This window comes from Netta rufina (genome assembly GCF_964035555.1).
Source record: "Netta rufina genome assembly, chromosome: 2".
Taxonomy (NCBI): Eukaryota; Metazoa; Chordata; class Aves; order Anseriformes; family Anatidae; genus Netta; species Netta rufina.
In genome coordinates, this window is record NC_140124.1 from 96,447,292 (window position 1) to 96,470,096 (window position 22,805).

The window sequence follows — 22,805 nt, forward strand, 5'->3', positions numbered from 1 at the left end:
TAATCTTTTGATTCAGTTGCCACACCCCCAAAACATTTGTTCTGGGTGGACATGAAGCCATAAATTTGGCTATGAAAATCATGACTTGCAAGGGCAAAAAACACAAAACCTTGACTGAAATCCCAGATCCATACTGGGCAAAGTGTGGATCTGAGATTGTGCCTCTTGCTTCTGAAGTGCTTCTAGCCATTGCTTTCTATAGCATCAAAGTGGCAAAAACATCAGCAAATCAACCTTGCAAACAATAACAGAGTCCACTTGTGACTCCAGACTTGAAAATTTGTCTGTCTCATTTTTGGAAGCATCGAGCAAACATCTCAAGTCTTTTAAAGTTTTGTTTAGATTTGTTATTAGGTCTGAACAACTAAGGAATTAAATGGTCCATAAAACCAGACAGGGACAAATGAGTTTAAGTAAAAAAAATTAAAAAATAAACAAACAAACAAACAAAAAACCCCTTTGTTTCAATTTCTGCAACTATTAACTCTCTATTTCCTAATTAATTCAATATGGATGAGTGTTCCCAGAACATTGCTTTGTCATGGGAAGTAGCACTTCCTCTTAACAAGAGATAAGGCACTTCCTCTTAACAAGAGGTAAGCTTTTTGTTTCTGTCAAGCAAGATATTTTATTTTCTGGTTGCCAGCCTATTAGCAGAGCACTTGTCCTCCTGTGCCCCTGCTCCTTCCCCATGCTTACGCAGGTGGCACAGGATGCACTGAGCATGTTCAGATGGGAAGCAAGCTTAGCAATGGGGAAAACACGTGCATTCTGCACAGTTGGAATCAGATGGAGTAAACACAGATGCATTTTCCCTACAACGTGAAGACCAGCCTGTGCTCCTTCTACCTCTACACTTCTCTGTAAAGGGCAAGGGAATGGAAAGTTGGCTTGCATATCCCCCTTTCCTTCAAGGTTTCTCCACTCCCAAGTGGTGCAAAAACCTGCCTTATGTGATCTTTCCCAGCATTAAGGAAAATTTCAAGGGTCCTCTCTTCCAACAATCCTAAGGCAGCAGACGAGGCCACAGACATTCATTACTAGGCATTATAATTCAGAGAAGCAATATCTGCCCCCAGATAAGGGTTATTTTATCATATCAGCTCTGCTCTGTTGCCAGGAGATAGCTCTGTAACTCCTCCAGATCTGTCCTTACATACCCTGAGGATATACCATCACAGAAATGAATCTTCATTGATGTGGTATGCCAAGGAAATGGAACTGTGGGAACTCCATACACGTATACTTGGGTTCACACCAATGCCTTTAATAGACAGATAGTGCTCTGTTTCGCTTTTCTAAGGCAGGCTCCAGCATGAAAAGCAGATCTGTGACTATGCAGATTTGCTGGCCCAAACATCACCTTCAGCTAGGGAGCTGTGGGAAGCTGGGTGTCACAGGGTAGCTCCTCTGAGAGCTGATAGAAATAGGAATCCATGCCAAGTTACCAAGTCTTGAAGCAGGCAGAAAAAAAAAAAAAATTAGGACTTAAACCCTTGCAATGTAATTGAAATGTTTCATTGTATTTCATGAGCTTCCTGTGAAAGCTCCACGTACTTCCAGAAACTGCTCCCATTAAAAAACAAAAGTAAATAAAAAAGGATAAAAGCAACCCTGGGTTTAGGCTGTGTCAAACAAGACACAGGGATTGTAATGGGGATTGCACACTGAAATACCTGAATACCAGAAGAAAAACTAAGAAGTTGTCTATAGCTTTTAAAACTTTAACATTTGTCCTCATTACTTTGCAAGACATGACTCATGGCAAAAAGCAATCAACAGACAACATCAACAACAGGATTTCAAAGTAGACTCACTGCTGCTTGGCTGGGCTGCTGCTTTTTATTCCTTTTGGGCCTTAATTTTGTGAAGTGTTCAAGTTTTCTCCCTTCTTCTGATGGCAGCTCTGAAATGAATCCAGAAGTTCGTTTGTCCGGCCTGCTGGAAGGAAACGGTGGGTCTTCTATATGGATAGGTACTTCTTCCAGTGCTTTATCTAGATCAAATTCCATTTCTAAGAGAAATCAAAACTTTCTAATTAGACTTGACATGCTGTTTAAAACAAAAAGACAATGCCATTCCTCTCTTTGGGGGTAAACAGTTATGAACACGTTTAGAGAATGTGCTCAGCCACAACACGTTCTTGAGCAGACAGAGCATTGCGAGCAAGCACTTACTACCAGACACACCAGAAGATTCACGAAACAAAGCAAGCAACATGGCCTCAAATGCACTCCGGAGGGAGGGACAGTCTTCTGTGCTTCTGAATAAAGAACTATCTAGAAGAATCTCAGCAAGCAAAGAAGCAGAAAGGTTTTAAGAAATTCTCACTTACCAAAAGCTCTGGACACCGGCCGGAGCATTCTGCTGTGGATGCTTTTCCTTTTTGACTTAGGAGTCATCTGTCAATATAAAATAAAAACAAAGGACTTCAGCAGACAGAAGAAATAACAAGGAACACTTTTTCCTTTCTACACAGCAAATCTGCTCTCAAGATCTGATTGGATTTAATAGCAGGAAGGAATGTTTTTTTTTCCTCCCCTTCTCAAACATTCATAACTTTTTCTAAATTGGCATTTTGTTGAACTGACTTTGAAAACGAAGCAGGGAGGCAGTTATTCTTCCCATTAAAATCTCATGTTGTAAACAGGATAATTAATTTAATTGTCCAAGCATTAATTCATTGATCCCCAACTGTAAAACAAGGTAACTATTAAAACGACACCTTTGCATATGGGATTACGAGACACAGAAAACTTAAGTAATTACTGTGTCCTCTATTGCAGTTAATGACAATACCATCGACTGTCTCTTCCTTGTTCTTTCTGGCCTTTACTTTCGATACAAAATACAATTCCTCAGTTAGTGACATGCCTCTGGGAATGATTAAAATCCAGGTGTCTATGCCTCTGGATACAATCACACAGCTCACCAAGCTTCCCTAGGAAAATACAGTCTTGGAGCATGCAGCCCTTCAAGATACCATAAATACCATGCCAGGGTTAGCGATACCACCAGCAAACATATAACTTCCCTGGACTTTAGATATGCTAAGTTGTAAAGTTGCCTTTACATACATTCAGTGTATCTACGATAAATTACGTGCTATTCTTCTCACCTTCACATTACCAGAAAAAGGAATATGCTGCCTTTAGAGCACAAATACCCAGACTTAAGACCTGGTTTTGTTATTTTTGGAAGAAAGCTGCCCTTATTTTCTTACCTAGCCTCTTCTGAAAGTCTGTGTGGCAATAAAGACTTTTTGCTACAGGAAACTGTGTGTCGTCAATTCTGAACCTCTTAACATAGCTCAGCATTATGAGCCTTGTAAACCAACAGCTGAGCTGCATGTTTCCCAAGGAGTTAATTTAAAGTTATTTGGCTCCTGTAAAGATAGGTTCTCTTTGTGGCAGAGTCATATGTGCTGGCTTCAGTGACATCTGTATACTTCGAATACTTCCACTTACCTTCTAGCCCTATCTCATGACTTCAAATGTGGAGTGCCAGTCAGGAAGCTGGGTTTTGTTACGGCTCACAACTCATCAACAGAATTGTTAATCAAGTTTAGCATTATCAATTTTAGGAGAGCCAGAAAAGGCATAGCTGGTACTGAAACTTCAGGCATTGTGAATTTTTAAAGTTAGGCATGTAATAGTTTTTCCTTATGGAAAGTTCAGTGCCCATGCTCACAGGTACTGAATTTATGTTCCCATCTGAAGCAGTGAGAAGGATTATTATGTCACTATTAACAGGGTTTTGCTCGGGGTTATGACAGATTTTTAGAACGGGAGAGGTATTACCTGTCTTCTCAACATCAGAAATGGGCAGCCAGATTACAGAGCGGGCAGTGATAGCACTGCCCATGCGACAGAGCTGTGTTTTTGCTGCCATGAATATCACTGGGAGAAAAAGACACCTTCAGCTGCAGGTTTCTACATGACATTTGACAAGCATCAGTTCATAATAAAGTAACTCTGTGATCAGACAGGAAATAGCTTGCTACCTGAGGAGATGTACCACAAAACTAATGAGCAGGCAAAATGCTTACTGCAGTAAAAGGTCAGATGCTACTTTGAGAGCTAGCAATAAACCAAATGCAGGGTTTGTCTCATGATAAAACTGGGCTCATCCGAAACTGGAACAGCAGAAGGCATTTGCACCTCACGCGTTGACAAGCTGAAGCAGCTCAGCATTTGGGGTACAGCAATTAGGAGTCACCACCAGTTGCACTTCCATCTGCACCCTATTTCTCCTGCTAATGTATATTTACACTCATTTTGGCCTGCTTGCAACTTCTTTCTGGTGGTGCAACTGGAAATTATATCAGGATAATGCTGCGATTCATGTGCTGAAGAAGATCAGGAAGGAAGACGGGAAACAAGGCTGACGGGAGACTTCTGACAGCTCAGGAACTGCACGTCCATGTCTGGAGTGCTCTTGTATGAACGCAGACAAGCTGAGAGCCCTGCATTGGGCAAGTTTTGAGGCCTCTGTGTAGTGACTTAACTCTCCAAGATACAGATCCTGACAGCCAGGAACAGGATGACTCCATCTTCCTTCCTAAATGAGAAAGAGCCCCCAGATGACACTGCAGAGCCTGTGCTGGTGCTCATAACCCTTTATCATTGCTGTAACTTCCCGTCAGCCTGGCATGATCCATCAGCAGCTTGGTTGCTGAGGATAAAGGCAGAGGGACAGAGATGCCTGCCATTTGTTTTAACAGCATGAATATAGCAGCTACGCACACACTTTTATTGGAAAACATTCTGTTTTCTAGCCTGTTTAGGAAGTGCACAGATGAAACACTTCTTGTTAAGTGAACTTTCTAGAGAGCACGCAGAACAAAATGGGTCAAAGCACTAATTTAAATAGGCCAGTGTGCTCCTTCTACGAAATATTAAACAATCTCTGCTTCATATCTCAGCCAGTGTGAAGCACGCTACAGCAGCACAGCACGTCTCACTACCAGAGGAGATGTCTGAACTCCTAGGGAAGGATCTTGGCTCTCCTCAGTCTCAGCCCCACTTCCCATAGTTGAAGGAAGCAGCTCAGGTTGGGCACACGCACAGCTTGTGCCTTCACACCACCTCTGGCCATACAAACACAGCTCAGCTCTACTGCCTCACCTTTCAAGCCAAGGCCTGTCCAGGGGAATAGCTGTTGGCATCAACAAGGAGGGGACATCCCCTCCTCGACAGTTTCCACATCTTCCAGCAACTTTCCACCACAGCAGGCCAACTCCTGAACTTTTTCCTTGCTTTGCCTATTTTTCTGTGAGCACACTGCAGCTGTCTGGCAGTACAGCTCAAAAGATCAACTGTGTACCTCTATTTCTCAGAAGTCCTTGTGGAAGTCTGCATGCACTCATGCCACAGCTCTCTCTGGGTATGGCTCCATGGAGTTACCCCTCAGGTGTACATAGAGGGCAATTTAGAGTTAGGCAGTTTCATGTGTCCAAGCTACCTATAAACTACTAAGATCTCTTCTTAAATGGATCACTGCTCCAGATTTCTTCTCAACTCCCTTCTTCACAAAGCTATCTGAACACTCTTGAGTTTTCTTAAGTTGTATTACCGAATATGGAAGAACATCAGTTTCTTAGGGCTTAAAAACAACTAAGATCACATTTAAAATGCTTGAAGCTTTGTTTCCAGTGCTAGAAAATTATATGCCTTTAGCAACAGGGTCTTAGACACTACATTCCTTGATGGTACAGTTAATGGGAACTGCTCTCAGTGCTCAGGAATATGCCCATTCCCATCTTTTTCTCCTCCTCCTCCAGAATCATTTATATTCAATCCTAATAGAGATTCTCCATGACTCTCCTGTCATCGCCCTCTTGAAAGACTTGAATTAATGAACAACTTCTCCCTCTCTCTCAAAATTCAGCTCCCAGACCCATCAACTCCCAGCCCTCCTTCCTGCAAAACTACATAAGGATTTTCAGACATTAAGGGTGGCAGCATTCAAAATCTCAAAGTGATTCAATCAGACAAAGAAAACACACCTGCTCAAACTCAGAGATAACCCATGACATCTCTTCCACCTGGAACTTGCTATGTCAAGAAAACCCTAGTTTATGCTCACTCTTAAGCCATTGTTTCATCAAGCTGAGTGATGCTTGAACAGAAAACCCAAGTGATGGATTCTCTTTCTGAGCAGTAACACTGCTGCTTAGATCTCATCAGCACTCTGCTTTGGTTTGGTCTCAAAGTCAAGGGATGCTTTAAATTCAAAGGCTGTGCTGGCTGAGCCTTCTTGTAAAATCCAATCTCATTCCTAAACTGCTGCCTATTTCTTTTTGTAAGTGCAGATGGATGGCACTAGAGTCTCCCAGGAGACTAACACAGTAGTACAGAGGCAAATGGAGCACAAAAACGCAAACAAGTAGGCCAGAAACAGCAGAGCTAAAAAAATACTTACACTTGTACAGCAGAGAGTCTCCATGCAGCAAAAAAGAAAGAAAAAAGAATATGAATGGGGAAGACAAAGCAACAGCAGTTTTCAGGAAAGGAGGCAAAACCAGAGCTCACCAAAATAAAGAAAACTAAAGCCAAAACACTTAAAAGTCTTAGCAGGAAAGGTGACATGCAAGAATGAGGTAAAAATCCTTTGCATTTGGAGGTGCTATACACTTTGTGCTTCCAGGGATGGATGTGATCTCTCTTGCTTTATCTATACTGGGACAAACTCAGATTTTCAGATGTGTGTTTCCAGTATATGGCACTCACCAATGGTGCCAACCTGCCACCTGCTGTCCTAATTTACTATGTTTTTTTCAATTTGCTGGAACCAGCAGTGAGAGAGGTTTTATTCTGATACGTCCTAGTCTGAAGGAGGCTTCTAAATTACAGATTTGTAGTTTATTTTGGAAAACAGGAGTGTGGAAAACAAAACAAAACCTCTCTTGAAAGGCTGAAAAGGAATGTGTGTGTATGTTCTTTTAAGGCTGAAATAATCCTACTATAATAAAGAGATCCAAAGTGACAGTATTTCTCCTTTCCATACAAAGTTTTAGAGGTGCAGACCTTTCAAGCACTTTTGGCACATTGGAATGATGCTATGCCATTAATAAAGGATGACCTTACCTCTCCCCTCCAAAATTTGTAAAGAAAAAGCACAGCCATCATATGAAATGAAGCGATTCCATAGCCCATCTCTTTGGTGGCAGATTACCCATCCAGTCACACTCCTTCTCAATTTAGAGTATGAGAAAACAGTTATTAGGAGTGTGGTTTCATCTTCAAGTCAAATGAGAACTGCAGATATTTGTACAGTGTTTGTGGCAGAAGTCAATATTCGTGCTCTGGCTTAAACTGCTCAGCAGGGGAGTGCTGCATTTTTAAATGTATATTGCACTGGGGTTTAATTGCCAGCACCATAAACAATCCGCTCATAACACGAAGTTCATTTTTTAGTTGTTGAGGAGGCACAAAGGCCAATTATTCAATGCTTTGACATTTTCAGCAGTAATGACCAACTTGTCACAGTTCATACTTCTAAGCTTAGCTGCAGCTAGAAGTTTTAAGGATCAGACTGGAAATCTCTGAATGGCACAAGCAGCACTGGCGCACACAGAACCAGAGGACTTTTTTTCCAACTGTCCTCAGGGTTTTTATTTTTATTTTCTCTTACCATCGGAAAATTTGTGCAGGAGTTCCCATCTACCAGTGATTCAGGCAAACCTCCTCATTGCTCCTGTTTCTTTATGCTATCTTCTCTTTCCCTCTCCCCCTTTCCCTGCCGGACCCCATGTTCTCTCTCCTGCCCATCTTCTACACTACCAGTCACTAGGAAGTCTGAGGCTCCCAGAGAGACTGCAGAATTGAGAGAAACATTAATAAAACCAAAACCTTCTTAGAAATAGATCTCCAGCACACTTGAAAAACCATTCTGCACCGCAGCTTCTCTTTCAGGCAGTGCTCTTGGTAGTACTCCAGCACATTCTGTGTAGGTAATGCATAGGCAGGGAAGTTACTTTTATTATACAAGCAGCTGGATGTGAGATTAGGACTGAAGTGCAAAGCTCTGCACATACCAGGAAACAATCCCAGGTTTGGGGGAGTTTACAGCCTGTGGTCCTGGTCCCAGCAAGGACCTATGGAAGTTCCCACCTTCCAGGCTCCAGTGATCTCACATGAGTGCGACTCCTGAGCTGCTTAAAAGTTAAAAGTTGCCAAACAGCTTGAGTAAGGAAGGAGAAGGAGGAGGGGGAAGCACGCAGCAGGTGAAAGGCTAGACAGGGAACACCATTAAGCAAAGCAGAGGCAAAGGGACTTGCCTGAAGCCACCTAGGAGTCTGACTGCACCGCAGGGAGCCTACTCCCAGAACATTTTAAACCACTGCTAAATTATTTCAGAGGTATGTGTTTTGCAAGCCATGTCTTGGGAACTGGCATCTTGTCATAAGTCCTTGTTTTGTGCGTTTTGTTTTTTGCTTTTTTTTTTTTTTCCTCCTGTAAAGAACCTGACCTGCTAAACTGCCATGACACCAATCACCAAGGTTCCTCTAGTAACTACCTCTGACAGAGAGGTCACACATCTGTTGTCTCATTCAGAAACAAAACAAACAACCTTCAGGTGCTTGTCATAAAACAGAGCAGTAAATTGACCAACTTTGCTTTTTTGCATCTCAATCTTTGGACACACAGATATCTTACTATCCCAATAAAAGTCTTAGAAAATAGAAAGTTGCTACTGCTTGCTTCAACTGCTGAATGTTTTATAACGTGATTTCCAGGGTAAAACCCTTGGCATAGCTTGCAGAAATTCAGTGATGTATTTCCTACCAGCCATGCTGGGGTCCTGAACCACCACCATCCTTAGAATCTTCCCCTTGAGTGCCATTGTCCTTGGGAAGTTAACTGCAATGCCAGAACACAGGACAGCCAGCTGAGTGTTTCAGAGGATGGATGAGTTTTAGAGGAGGGGTGAGAGCACAGCCACTAATAACACAGTTTGGAATCCAAGGCCAACCTGTGTTAGGCTGCTGTTTGTTGGCACAGCAGTCCTGAATGCAGGGACTATGGCATTTTTACACCAGCAGAGGACCCAGTCCTGACCTTTTATTTCACAGTTTTGTCCTTTGTATGGAAGTACTATCCATTTATATAGAGTAGATAAATATGGCATACAAATAATCCACACATGAATTTAAGGAGTCTGCTTCTTTTCTTTTCCCTCCCTAAGAGTTAAATTTCTAGAGAAAGCTGTGGTTCAGGATTAATTCAATTAGTCTCATCTAAACCACCCTGACCTTTAGAGTCACTTTGTACAGTAATGTTTTCTGAAAGAAAAAGCGTAGTGCTGCATTAAAATAAGCTCAATAGACTTGGCCTTGAGCTCTTTCATTTTGCTAGCCAATAAACCTTTTTTTTTTTTTTTTCCTCCTACTTGCTGAAATGTGGCTAATGGACTGTACGATATTTTGCCAAGTATTTTCATGTATTCTTGTAATTAATAATTCCGCACTTTCATCTTTCAAGTCATGTAGAATCTCCGCTAATAAGTATTCCTGCATATGGATATCCAAGGCCTTTATTATGAAGAGTAAAAAAAAAAAAAAAAAAAAAAGTTGCATTAGTTAAACTGAACAGTTTCTAAAACTATGAAACTGAATTATTTATTTCTTCTTCTGAATGATTATCCCACAAAGAAGCCTGCCTGCAACTATGTCACCTGCACAAGAAAAAGCAATTCCCAGCATTATCCATTATCAGTGCTGTTTTCCAGTTGCTCATGAAGAGGTTAGCATCTTCTGCAGCAGCTGAAAACAAACAAACAGGATGGTTCCAACTGATTTACTTCACTTAAAAATTAAGTACAAAATGGGGAGTGGCTGCAAATCAGATGGCAAAAACCATTTTTTAAGCCTGTGTGCTTATGATTGTTCATTACTTTCAGCTAGCAAATGCTAATTCAAAAATTACTTGGTTCATGACCCAAACTTCCATATAATAAGACAAAAAAGCTCTTGATTTGAGCAAACAGTGAGACATGGGCAGTTTTTAAAGATATTCTCAGAAAATTCTTTAAAGACAATGATCATATGCTTGTCATGTGCCCTGGGCAAGAACATCTTCAGAGCAGGTTTGAGGCAAGGTCCTACTGAATGGGAACTGTTGTACCTGGCTGCCCTACAGCTTCCCAGGACCGAGAACCAGCATGACTTCAGTGCCTCTCCTTTCTCTACACTCTTAAGTGGACAAAAGCCTCCCAAAAGGAAAAATATTTACCCAGGCAAAAGCCAATGGTCATCTTCCCACCATCATTATACCCATTGAGGGCAGATAATGCGACAGTCTTGCTTGCTCTGCAGCAGTGATATTTCAAATGAGAAACAGTAAAGGGAAGAAAACCATCATAAAGAATCAGATGCAGATTACCCTGGATGGAGACTAGTAGCCTCTCTGCTCAGAATTATGATGGCCTCTTTTTCCCTCAGGCTTACTTGAGCTGCTGCTCCTTTCTCCCTGAGATTTGCCTCAGACACCTTCCTAGGACACAGTAATTTTTAATGTCCTTCAGCCACTTTTGAGATATACTTCGTGAATATAAAGATTAAAAAAGCGTATCTTCTCAATTTTAAGTCTTGTCAGAAATTACTATACCAAGATATCTCCCTATTAAGATGGGGAGATGTCTCAATAGAGAACAATTCGATATACCCACCCTTTTTGATAGGGAGATATCTTGATAGCGAAATACCAAGTATTCTATTCCTTGTATGGAAGGCAGAAATATTTGAGTAGACAGACATTTTGTTTCAAAACTACAGTTTCTTCTCTAAAACAAACTGACAGACAGGGTCAATCATAAATATCAAAGAGAGGATGGCAAAACTCGAAGGCTGATCTATACAGAGCTAGCATGTAAATAGGATACACAATTGTAATAATGATGGTTGGCCAGACAGTCATGGGAGAGCACACAAGCCTAGGGGAGACAGAAACACCAGGAAAGAAGGGGAAGATGCCTACCCTGCAAGACAGAACTGCTCACCTGCATGTGAAGAACTAAAAGCTGGTAAGCAACAAACCATCAGGTTTTGCAATTACCTGGAGCACATAGGCACAAACTTCCCCTGGAATATCCAAATGCCATGGTATTGGAAAGGACCCACAGCTAATATGTACAAGATAAAAAGATGCTCAGATTAGCTCCGAATGAAACTATCCTGACTCTTCAATCACTTTGTCCTCCTTTTCTGCTCAATGTTTTTAGTTCTCTTCAACATCTGCTTATAGGGCTTTTTTTTCACCACTTTATGTGCTTTTGGTTTCAGATCAGCATTCCAATCCTGTCATCATTCTGACTTCAAAAATTCACAGTAATTTAATCTTTACTCCCATGAAGTAAGATCTTAAAGCAGGGAGATACCCACCATTTTGCAACGAGGATTTAGCTGACCTGAATAACAGGAGAAAAAAGAATCTATTTACCTCTAAGTTTCCCTCTAGTCTGAGAGAAAAGTTCTGAGAGAAAGCATGATAAATTTTTATATAGGATTATGTGACACAGTTGTCTGTGATAGCAGGGATGAGATTTGATGACTCAGAAGCTCTCTCTCAGCCTTCTGGCACTATGCACACCTGCTTTATTTTATAATTTCTGAGTCCAGTAATCTAGTTCATTTTAGCCTCCTTTTTTGGTGACAAAACATAGCTCTATAACTGCCTTCCTTAGTTCCGACACTCTCTCTCTTCTTCCTGTGAGCAACTGTTCTTCACGCCACAATACGAGGTCTCAGTCTTGCCAAGCAGAAAATCACAAGCTTCCTGTTCTGCATGAAACAGGAGCAATGAAGTACTCCCAGGAAGACAGAATTGTGCATGTGCTATTTTTAGGAGGCTTTCCAGATTTCAGAGTAAACAAGCCTGCTCCACACAATGCAGACAAGTAACCTGGAGCAAGCTATTCATTTGAGACACTGGCAGAATCAAAAAGCAGCAGAACCCATACTGAAAGCCCCTCAGCCCCCTGAGAAGGTCAATTTGCCAGGTATTAATTGAATCAAGAAGCACTAAGGCTGCAGACAGATGTGTGCTATAGGAGCAGCACCACCAGAGGTTATTCTCAAGCTCTTTGCTACTGTCTCTCTGCTGAGGGCTCCTGAATCTAGGTTTTGCCAAGAACTCCTCCAAAGGAGCTCCTGCTAATCAGCTACGGGAAATACCAGGCATGTTTTTTTAAACAGGAGCTGTGGAAAGGTGAATTCTGGATGGGATGGAGCAGCCAGGGGTGGCATGATCTGTAGATTTCACAGCTACATGAGGAATACCTTTGTCTACCACAGACTAACTTCTTAGTAGTAATCTCCCTCTTAAAACCACGGCAGGAGAGCTAACCCTCAAGTTTCAGTGAGCGCTTTGAATGCTCCTTTAGTGTGACTTTTTCACCATGTGAAATAAAATGATGGAAACTCAGTAACTGCAAGACAACTACTGCCACAAAAGACAAACCTACACAGCCTCCTCTCCATCCTCAGTATAAGTCTGGGTCTGTTCATGCAAAACATAGCATTGCTGCTGGGGGAAGACAAGCTCACAATAGAGAAGTGTCACGATGCAAACAGAACACCCAACAGCTGCAGTTCATGACATTCGTTTTAATCTAAAGAGAAAACAGTCTGCAATTTATTTATTTATTTAAACCCAAGCACGTAGTGCTATTACTAGAAGCAATTCACCACTGCCTTCATTTATTTCACATTGCAGCAGCAACATACCGTAAATTGTGAGGAAGAACTCTGGACTCTCACTCAGAAATCTCCGTTGGTTTAAGAAAAATACATTCTATAGCAATTATGTACTACCTCCTTCCACTCAGAGACACCAAGAAAAGGCAATGAGTGTCAGTAATCTTTTAAATTGTTTCAGCTGGGAACACATAACCCCTCATGAGCCAGAAAAAGAATGTAGTGTGTGTTCAATGCATGTAACAGGCATTGAACAACCACACATAAGGACCTCTAAGGGTTGTAAGGTCACTGCAAAACTCTATGTAAAGGCACTCAGGAAAAGATAACAAATATGTTTGCAACAGGTTACAAATACTTGCAATTAAAATTAATGTAATCATAATACTGATGGTTAGGCTAACACACAAACTTGCAAATGAACTCCCAGATTCTGCCAAATTATCACACCAGCTCCCTTTGTCTCTTGCTTTCTCAGACTTGGTGCTGTATGTTTGGGGAAGGCTTAGCCTATGCTGTGTGCCTCCTGGTGATGTTTTCATACGCTAGTTTGGGCTGAGTCAGAAATATTACTAGTCTCCCACGGAGGTAGATTTGCTTGCAGGCTTGTGATGGAGCCTTTTCAGAAGCCCAAAATATTCTCATATGCCATTATGCCAATTCCTAGCTGCCCACAAAGCACTGTATTTGCTGTACATAAATGGCCCTTTTCTGCTAATGTATGTAAGGGAAAAGCTAAGATGTCCCCATCAATTCCATCTGGCATTCATCAGGGCTGCTGCCATTGCCCTCATCCCTGACTGCTTGTTCCTGCTGCTCAGGGGTTGTTCCGGGCACTCAAAGAAAGGACCAAGCACCCTGCAAACTGACCCAGGAAAGGAAACCTCTGGAGAAAGCCTAATTTTAAGGTGAATGAATTCCCATACCCAGTTTGTAACGTGGCTGCATGAACTCTAGTACAAGTGTGAGTGTGCGGGCTGGAAAGAAGAAACTGTACAGGAGAAATGGAAATGCCCTTTACAGCCAGAACAATGTTTTTTGCAGGATTAAGCTGGTTGTAGCGCTAAAGACTTTTTTTTTCTAGCAAGGGAGAACATAAGGAATCCAACAGGAATGTTTGCTTTTTTTTTCTTTTTCTTTTTTTTCTTTTTTTCTTTTTTTCTAGCAAGTGTTTAGTCTTTCTTCCAAAAAGCTGCTTATCTATGCCTGAGAGAATTCTGCTGCACGCAACAGAACATCAAGAATCAGATGTGGTAGTAGGTGAGGGACCTACATATTTCAGTTTTTCTTCCTACAGTATCAGCACATGTGTACATATGAACACGTCTTTACCTTTTCTCCTTCCTCTAGTGAAACTGACTGGAGGGATTTCTGTTGCTCTAATTTGTTTTGGCTTTTGGGGATATGGGGCTTTCAGGTAGTGCTTTTATGAATTTTCTGAATTTTGGTGTGATGAATTAAATTTCTCACTTATTCCTGCAAACACTGCGATCTACATACACTTAGTCTTCCAGTACCTATGGATTGATTAGTCTTCATCTGGATATGAACTCAACGTGCTAAATTTTTGACAATGGGTAGTTAGCCCATTTCCAGGAAAAAAATACATGCACCTCCCTACAAAAGTTCTGTTAGTTCTGCAAATTATCTTTTCTATTATACAGGTGAAACCTGTTGTTCAATAAAAGCTATAATATTAATATAATTCACATGGGATTTTTGTTATTGTTGTTTTGTTTGCTTGTGTTTTGTTTGTTTCTAAAGAAGCTTTCTTCCATTAAAGCCATAGCACCATTTCTATGGTTAAAGTTAGAAATCGATCAGAAATGACTACGATTCAACATTCATCACAGGCAGTCCTTTCCTATTAGCTACAAGCATTTTTGCAAATACATGGTTTACTGTTCCAGCATTTCAATCTTACACTGAAATCCTTTAAAGAAGATTTATAAGCAGACTTGCTGTGTATTACAACCTACAATTCCTCTTCATTTTTCAAACAAATTCCTATCATGCCCCTTCATAACGCAGATAAAGTGACCTCTGCTTTGCTCTAAAAAAAAATAAAATACTTAGTGTGGCTGTATGCATGTCACTGACTACAGTAATAACAATATAGAACTGAAATGGATATTTTATAGAGGAAAAGTACACAGATTTCCAGTAAAAACAAACGAACAAACAAACAAAAAACTATGGCCCTCAAAACTTTTCTTTACATTGTGGCTTAGCTCTGGTGACCTCCTTTTTGTATTCAGAAGACCAAATACTGGTATGGAACCTCAAATGATGGACATACAGCAAACTAACAGGGAATGGTCTGTTTTAAAGCTTTCCTCAAGCTTTTAGCTTGAGAATTTAAAAACAAACATGTTTTAGTTTTATTTTTTTTTAAAAAGGCCTTTACAATGCAACTGTCCAGCAGTCTAACAAAGATGCACTGTCACTTTTTGTTGAGGAATTAAGCACTATTCAGTAACTCTTACTTCTGCAAAGAAATAACATCTGTGAAAGAATAAATTACAACTAGATGCATTAAACCCAATGAAATCAGCCAGTATCTACCTAAACAATTACATGTACCAAGGTTCATGATATTCAACCTCAGAAAAAGGGGTGTTCTGTTTAGTTTTAAAATACATGTATTATTTTAAAATGTATCACTTGTCATATACACATAAACATTCTGAAAAAATCTGCCCTTTTATGAAGTTAATTCTTGATTGAGTCTAAGCTTTGAAAAGCAGGCCACAGTTTTTCCTTTAATCTGAGAAAAACAAGTAATTTTTTGCATTCCATTTTATTTGCATGCAACTTTTATCTAATGACTTATTACCATCGATGCAGCTCTAATTAAATGTAGACAAGTAAGACAGCTGTGGATTATGGAAGCATCAGTTTACTGCACTGTGGCTCTGGGAGATCAGAGGTTCTCAAGTCAGTAACATTCAAGCTAGCATGTCCCACGCCAGACCACTCAATCACCCTCAATGCTCTTCACAACCCCTTTAATGGACTAGCAAACTCTGATACAACTGACAAATACAACTGACAAGTCTTTCATATCTTGGTCTCTCTGGACACAGTTAAAGGCTAGGATGAGAACCAAGTCCTACACTGAAGCTAATCAGCTTTAACTACTCAATTACTGTATGCTATTTAGTATGTCCTAATTCCCACAACAAAAAATAAAAACAGAAATAAGATTGAAAAATCCTTTTTATTTTATTTTTTCCCCTCTCCTCCTCAGTGCATTTTAAAGGCATATTTGTGATATTTCATTCTGTCTTATCAGTTGAGGCATATCGAAATCAGAAGTGAATGGATAGCAACTCTCTACCCTGGCATGGGAATCCCCTGGGCTGCAGCTGCTCTCCACCCTACTTGAGAACATGTGGGTAGGCTTTATAACAGACCAGTACCTGTTTGTTTGCTTTGTCCCCATCATCTGAAGTTTCAGACCAGTACTCTGGCAGTCCAATAAACCTTCCTGTCTTACAATTTCAGTCAGTGTATAAGAACAAATAGCTCATAAGCATTTTATTCCAAATAAATCTACCTCATTCAAAATTATTCACCTAGTTTCAGAGCTTCACAATCTCTCTGTAACCAAAAGACCAGCCAAAAATCAAAACTGAACCCAGAGCCAGACTTTCTCCAATTTGTTCAAATACGGTTTCAAGGGGGGCTGGTGCATAACAGCAAGCTGTTGTATACATTGCCTCAGCCAGAAAACTGATCCTCAAAAGGCTCATTGAAGAAAACAAGACCAAGAAGAACAACAGACTTGCTAAAAATAATGGACTTGGCATGTCAATCCAGTTGTGCAAAAACCAGCTCTGCCAAAATGGTGGTCCAAGCTCAGCACTTCTCCAACAAGCCCAAAATCTCTTCTTGCCCAAACATTTTGCCAAATAACTGGAGGAAAGTAGTAAGGATTTGTGGAAAATGAACTGCTCAGAAGAGGAGTTTTCTCATCCCAGTGTCACGATCAGTCTCATTGCATATTTAATAATAATCTTCTGATAACAGGAGATAGGTGCACAAACATGCAGAACACCAAGCTGCAAACCAAGGTTTTCCATTTGAGGTTTGTAGAATACACAGCCAGGTGCACAAGCTACTTGCACAGCAAAGACGTGCTTAGGGATTTCCAGTGGCCAAACAAGGCAGTGTTCTGGACGAATGCCATTTTGGATGTGGGCTCTAAATAGCTATTTCTCATTTAAGATTAAAAAAATAATCAAAGGAAATTAGGTTCATAATTCTGGTTCATAAAACCATATGCTTCTCTTTCTAGTAAAATCTTTCAGGAGCACATCCGTTTCCTGCACTGACCAGCTCACAAAGCATTTACTGCTATCCCCTTTAGAAGACTGCTCATTTCCATGCAATCTGCATGATGCTTAAATGCCACATATCTTGTGATTTTTTCTAAGACAGTATGTGAAATTCATACAATTTTCCCATAGCTTAAAATACATGACTTGTAAAGTACTACCCTTCTAGGTGGAGTTAGTAACTTCACGTAAGAAATCTGTTCTTAAGATGCTTTTAGTAGTAAAAAGAGCACTAGCTCAGTAAAAATACCTGCATTACTCCGCTTCCTGGGGCTATGTATTTATCTGTATATTTTTACAACAGAAACCAATATTACTTGCACCCAGGATGCAAAAAGCAGCTCTTAAAAAATGATTGCAGATTTTAATAAATGGATTCTTTAGCACTGGCTAAGATTACCACCTTGTGTTTATCTGATGCTTCACATTCTCTTTAGAAATTAGGTAATGCTGAGAATCTGGGTCACAGGGGTGTTTGAATCTCTGTGTGTGATGAGGGCGAATGAAGCAAATGAAGAGATATATAAACACTTCTCAAGGTAAGTACAGTTAACATCTAATGCATCTTTTAGAGTATAGACATCATCACAATCCCATTATTTTAATATGACCGAAGTGAAAGATAACAACGCAGCGATATGATTCTTTTAGATAACCATGGTGATGTGAGGTAGAGGCAAGAGCTATTTTTAAAATTTTCAGTATGACTGTTTTTTACAACCTGCAAGAATAAATTTAAGGAGGAAAGGTGGGGGCCAAAATTTTTTTTTTTAATATATACAAAGACAGCACGCAAAAAAAAAAAAATAACTTGCAGGTACAGGGTTCAGTTGCTAGATATTTTACTGGAATGTTTCCCTCCCACAGGATTTAGGGTTCCAAATGATTACTGAATGTTAGCTATAGAAAGCTTATGCAACTTGATAGTACCACTGATGAGCCAGCTGATGCAGTCCACAACGCATGCCTCACAGGCATTCGTGATGTTCAGACAAATATTGCATCAAATCAGATGTTGGTAAGGTATGAAATTTGGAAGGGAGAGAGAACTATTTAAAGCTGGTATTTCCAATGTTGGTGTGCTTTCTTTTTGTACCTAAACCAGACTTACAGACAATTGCTGCAGAGAAGAGCAATCCTGCTCCTTCCCTTCAGCTGTACTTGTCTGACTCTGCAGTTAATCTGTTCAAAGAGGTGAGTCAACAGAACTTCATCTACAAAAAGATGTAACCCTTTTTTTTTCTGCTATTTTATCTTCTTGTGAAAGTACACAGACAAGGAGCCAGGTAGGAGGGCAGAGGAGGAAGACTGTCATGTACAGCAGTGACCACCTATTATACTGACTAAGTTATAATATGGAAGTGCTACCTCAAATTCCCATTTGCAGTAGAGTTCCACAAAAGACTGAGCTGGGTGGAGGTGAATTTGAGATTGAAAACAGTTAGCAACCTATTTATTTGGAATTCTATCAGTTTACGTCTTGTAAAGGACGGCATGGAGCCATCTTTATTATAAAGTCACAATGGGATTTTATAAGGCACTTGAATGATCTATGTTCAGCATTCTTACTAAATCTCACACTCCTCCTAACTCAATTACTTTTGAAAAGCTTGCCCTGTAGGATCACTTGCAGCCTGGTCTTAAGGTTTTAAGACTTCTTCTATGCATCCAGAAACTGATTTAAAAACATCAACTTATGTTCACGGCCAAAAATATGACTTCCAGGCAGCAGCAATTTTTGTCATGGTTCATATAAATCCACCTCAAGTAGAATGAAGACAAAAGCAGAAATCAGCATGCAGTCAAAGAATAGCATGGTCCAATTTATTCCTGCAACTGAACCTCTATGAAACTGTGGCCAATGAATGAGACATTTGTTGTATTTGTGTTATTATAACACTGCATGCAAGAGAATGACCTTTGAATAGATACTAGGAAAGGAGAAGTAGGAAAAAAAAATATTTTCCTTTGCTTAGCAGCAATATGTAACTCAGACAAAACATTCACAAGCTAACGTGTAGTTTTTTTTTCTTCCAGAAGTCAACTCTTACCTTCTGTTTCCTGATTCCATGAAACAGCCAAATGGCACTTTTAGAAACATTTGTCTTCCAGTAATTTGTAAACTAAACAGGCTGAGGAAATGTGTCTTACCATACAGGTGTCCAGATCCTCTAAACGTTCTACCTCTGTCAACTCCTCAACCATGATGATCGAGCGTTTAGTTGGTTTTTCTTCAGCTAACTCAATTTCCAGTGATTCCTGCTGTGGAAGCGGTTTGCCACGTCTGGTCAAATGGTCAGCCTGGATCAAAATGGTCAGTCAGGATAAAGACAGGAACATATCAGTCAAAGTTAAAGAAGACAAACCAAACCAAATGAGAAAATGTGGGGGAGCAATCACGGATCCTAGAAGATCATTTTAAAAGCTTGGTTGTGTATGTTCATCTTCACACAGTTTTGGGGCAAGGATTTTTTGATGGAAAAACCCTTCCATTACACATTCCAAGAAGGAAGGGAAAAGTCTAATTAAAAAAAAAAAGTAAAATAAAAGACATCATACTTTTATCTTATAATAATATTAAGGGTCTTCCTCAGCTTTTATCCCGTCTTTATGATAAAGAAAACAAAAGGGGTGGAAGAGAAACTTTGTTATGTATCTTTCTTTTTTTTTTTTTTTAATTAAATAATACAGAGACTTACAATTTCAGTTAATGTCAAAATTGTAAGCATACTGTATATGTGAAAAGAAAAGGTAGAATAATTTGTTCTCCATCTAATAATTATTATGCAAAACAGTTACTTCCTATTGGATGAAGGTGAATTTGTCACTGGACTGGAATGACGGCTGTTCAGAGACCAGTGACCACAACCCAATTAAAATCTTTATTAGCAAAAGTACAAATTGTACTCTTGACTGGGTACAAAGATTATCCAACCAGGAGTACAAATTCCCACCCCAAGAAATAAGCATCTTTGAGCAGAATACCAAAGCTAAGGCAAATTATCAGTAGCCTGATGGCAAATGATCAACATCCAAGTGAGAGTAGTATGGAAAAAAGGAAAAAATAAAAATTGAAAAAAAAGGATTGAAGAGCAGGAATTCTTTCATGTTCATTAGACGGTCAAAATGCTATGATCCTTATTTAAAAAATGGGACAGCTTCGGTTCTGTTTCGCTGAAGAAATAGGTAGGAATTAACACAGAAAGAAAAAAAAAAAGGAAATTGATAGATCCATATGATAAGGGTGTTTTGTTGTTGTTGTTGTTGTTGTTGTTTTTTAAGTATCTGAGAGGAAAAACTCAAACAATAATAAAATGCATTATCAGATCTGCAAAACCAAAAATTGTTGCTAAGAATACAGAGAATACTATAGAAAATACTCTGGACTGTGATTAAAACAGAGTGAGTTCATGTAGTCAGTAAAATCATGAAATATTTTCTAGTTCTGTTGGTAAAGAGAATACTACATAATATTCATTAAGAGCAAGTGATTGAAGACCAGCTGACCCAAATAAGTTAGTTACAGAAGCTTTAGAAGTGACAGCTAGGGAGAGCTGTAGTCCACTGCTCAGCGTCAGCAGAACTCCAGACAACCAGTGGATTGTAGTTCTGTTTAACATCAAAAGGGTAAACAGATGACCCGAGTAAATTATAGCTCATTTAGTCTAGCATCTGTTTAGGCAAAAACAATTGGAGAGCTGTTACGGATTTTTCTTTAATCACACTAAAATAGCTGGAATAATAACAAACGCTAATCATCACCACTTTAGGCAAACACAGGTATTGTCAAGCAAGGCTCATTTCTCAAATGTGCCTCAAACACAACTGTGTCAACACAGCACACATAGATGTTTGTAGGTGGCTGAATTACTACTGCCTGACACTCCAATTTAAGGAGTTGTCACAGAACTGTATCAATGCATTTAATCTTTGCTTTATTAAGATCTAGCTGTCAACTCTCAAATTGCAGCTCTCAATTGGAGATTAACACTGACAAATTTCACAGTTCTTCACGAGCATTTTTGAGATCCATGCTCTTCAACATCGTCATCAATGGCATTACCTGAAAAAATCTGCAGCTAGCAGAGAGATGGGAGAGTGCTAAACAGTAAAAAGGACACGCTACTTATGCAGGCCATAATGGATCACATACTAAATCAACTCAAATCAGGTGTACAGCTCCTTAAGAACAAAGAGCACTGGCCACTAGCTATGGACACCATCCTGAAAAGAAGAGACTGACAAGCGTCCAGAAGCCATTGCTGGGGAGGAGATCAAATCCAGATCCAAAACGAGTCCTGAAAATGAGCTACCACTGAAACTCCAACAAATAGAAGGGTTTGTTATGTCTTTAGCTGTATAAATATGAGGAGAAAAGAACATCGGGCAAAAATAATTTCACTCCTCTATCCCCTGTTGGCTAAAACCCAGGCTGGAATAGCCTGTCGGATTCTGTATTTTAAAAGAGACTGCTAAACAGATGGAGAAAGTGCCCAGGGTTGTCACTGAAGAGACTCAAAGGCTGGAGAAAATGACTTACTGTGCAGGAGTCAGGGTATGCCCAAGTTTTGCAATGCCACGAGACAAAGACAGCCCAAAGCTCCTGCCAGCTGAGCCTGCTCCAGAACCACCCGGAGCTAATGAACATGCCACTCACACAGCAGCCTGATGCTGTTACATAGCTCCTGAGGCCAGAGGTTGCATCTTTACACAATGCTGCTCTGTATCATGGGGACACACCCTTAAATAACTCAGACTTTTTTTTTTTTTAAATAAACTAAAAGGTTTTTTTAAAAAAAAAAAAAAATAGTGTTTTGATTCCTGTATAGAACGGTAGAGAAGAAATAAAGAGGAATTTATGGTTCTCTAATCTTATGGAGAAAAGCATCTGAAAATCTCATGACTGAAAGCTGAAGCCAGAGAAATATCAATTTGTAAAGGAAAGCAATTTCAATCAAGAGAATGACCACCCACTGGCTTCTTTAAAAAACAGTACTGGATTCTCCTCACAGAGTCCCACTACATAAGAAATCATAATGTTTTTCTGTGGATAAAAAAATGTTTATTTGTCCTTCTCTTGTTGAAGCAAGTACCTTTATCACAAATAACAGTGCCTCCTGGCAGCTTAGTACCTTCAAATAACACCCAGAACATTTCCTTTCCTGTGTTTCCATTCCTTTCTCTTGAAACTTGATACCTACATTTCTGAAGTAGTCTCAAGATGTATTCATTCAGGAAATAAGGTCTCAGCAGCTTCCCTCTAAAGAATGAGATTTCACTCATTTCAAGAGCAACCAATCCCCATCATCTTGCCAGGACAACTATGGGCACTTAAGAGTCAATCTTACGTCTCAAAGGCATTTTTAGCTCTATATACAAAAATACTGAAAAAGGTAATAAAGCAAATATGTGACACAGCCTTTTTGAGGCTTAAAGCAAAGCAGCACAAATCCCATGATTATTTGTCAAATTATGTCAGTGATACCAGTGAAAATAAGACCAATTTCAAAATGGAACCATGGTAGGGAATAACAAAGTCATGAATGTAACAGCACTGTTGAGATACCCAGTGTATTCAGATATTAGCCATGCAAATACTCACCAGTTTGTGATGGCAGTGGGAAAGTGCATCCAGAATTTCATCCACAACTCGGTCAGACAGGAAAGAAGCCACTGTCAGCTTTACTTCACTGTGTGAGGATTAAAAACGAGACAGAAATTTTTAATTCATGGAGGAGAATTTTGTCTTTATGACACGTTCAACAGTA

The 22,805-nt window shown here is 39.8% G+C and overlaps 1 protein-coding gene across 2 annotated transcripts in view; it reads right to left on the minus strand.

The window, feature by feature from the left end:
* The window catches only part of CARMIL1 (capping protein regulator and myosin 1 linker 1), a gene marked incomplete at its 5' end in the record, with an annotated part of 184,911 nt that overhangs the window by 20,071 nt on the left and 142,035 nt on the right, over window positions 1-22,805 (minus strand). For both annotated transcript variants that reach the window (XM_084281387.1, XM_084281386.1), the window contains 4 exons: window positions 1,818-2,014; window positions 2,336-2,402; window positions 19,189-19,338; window positions 22,640-22,727. In XM_084281387.1, coding sequence (XP_084137513.1) covers window positions 1,818-2,014; window positions 2,336-2,402; window positions 19,189-19,338; window positions 22,640-22,727 — 502 coding nt within the window. The remainder of the gene's footprint in view (window positions 1-1,817; window positions 2,015-2,335; window positions 2,403-19,188; window positions 19,339-22,639; window positions 22,728-22,805) is intronic.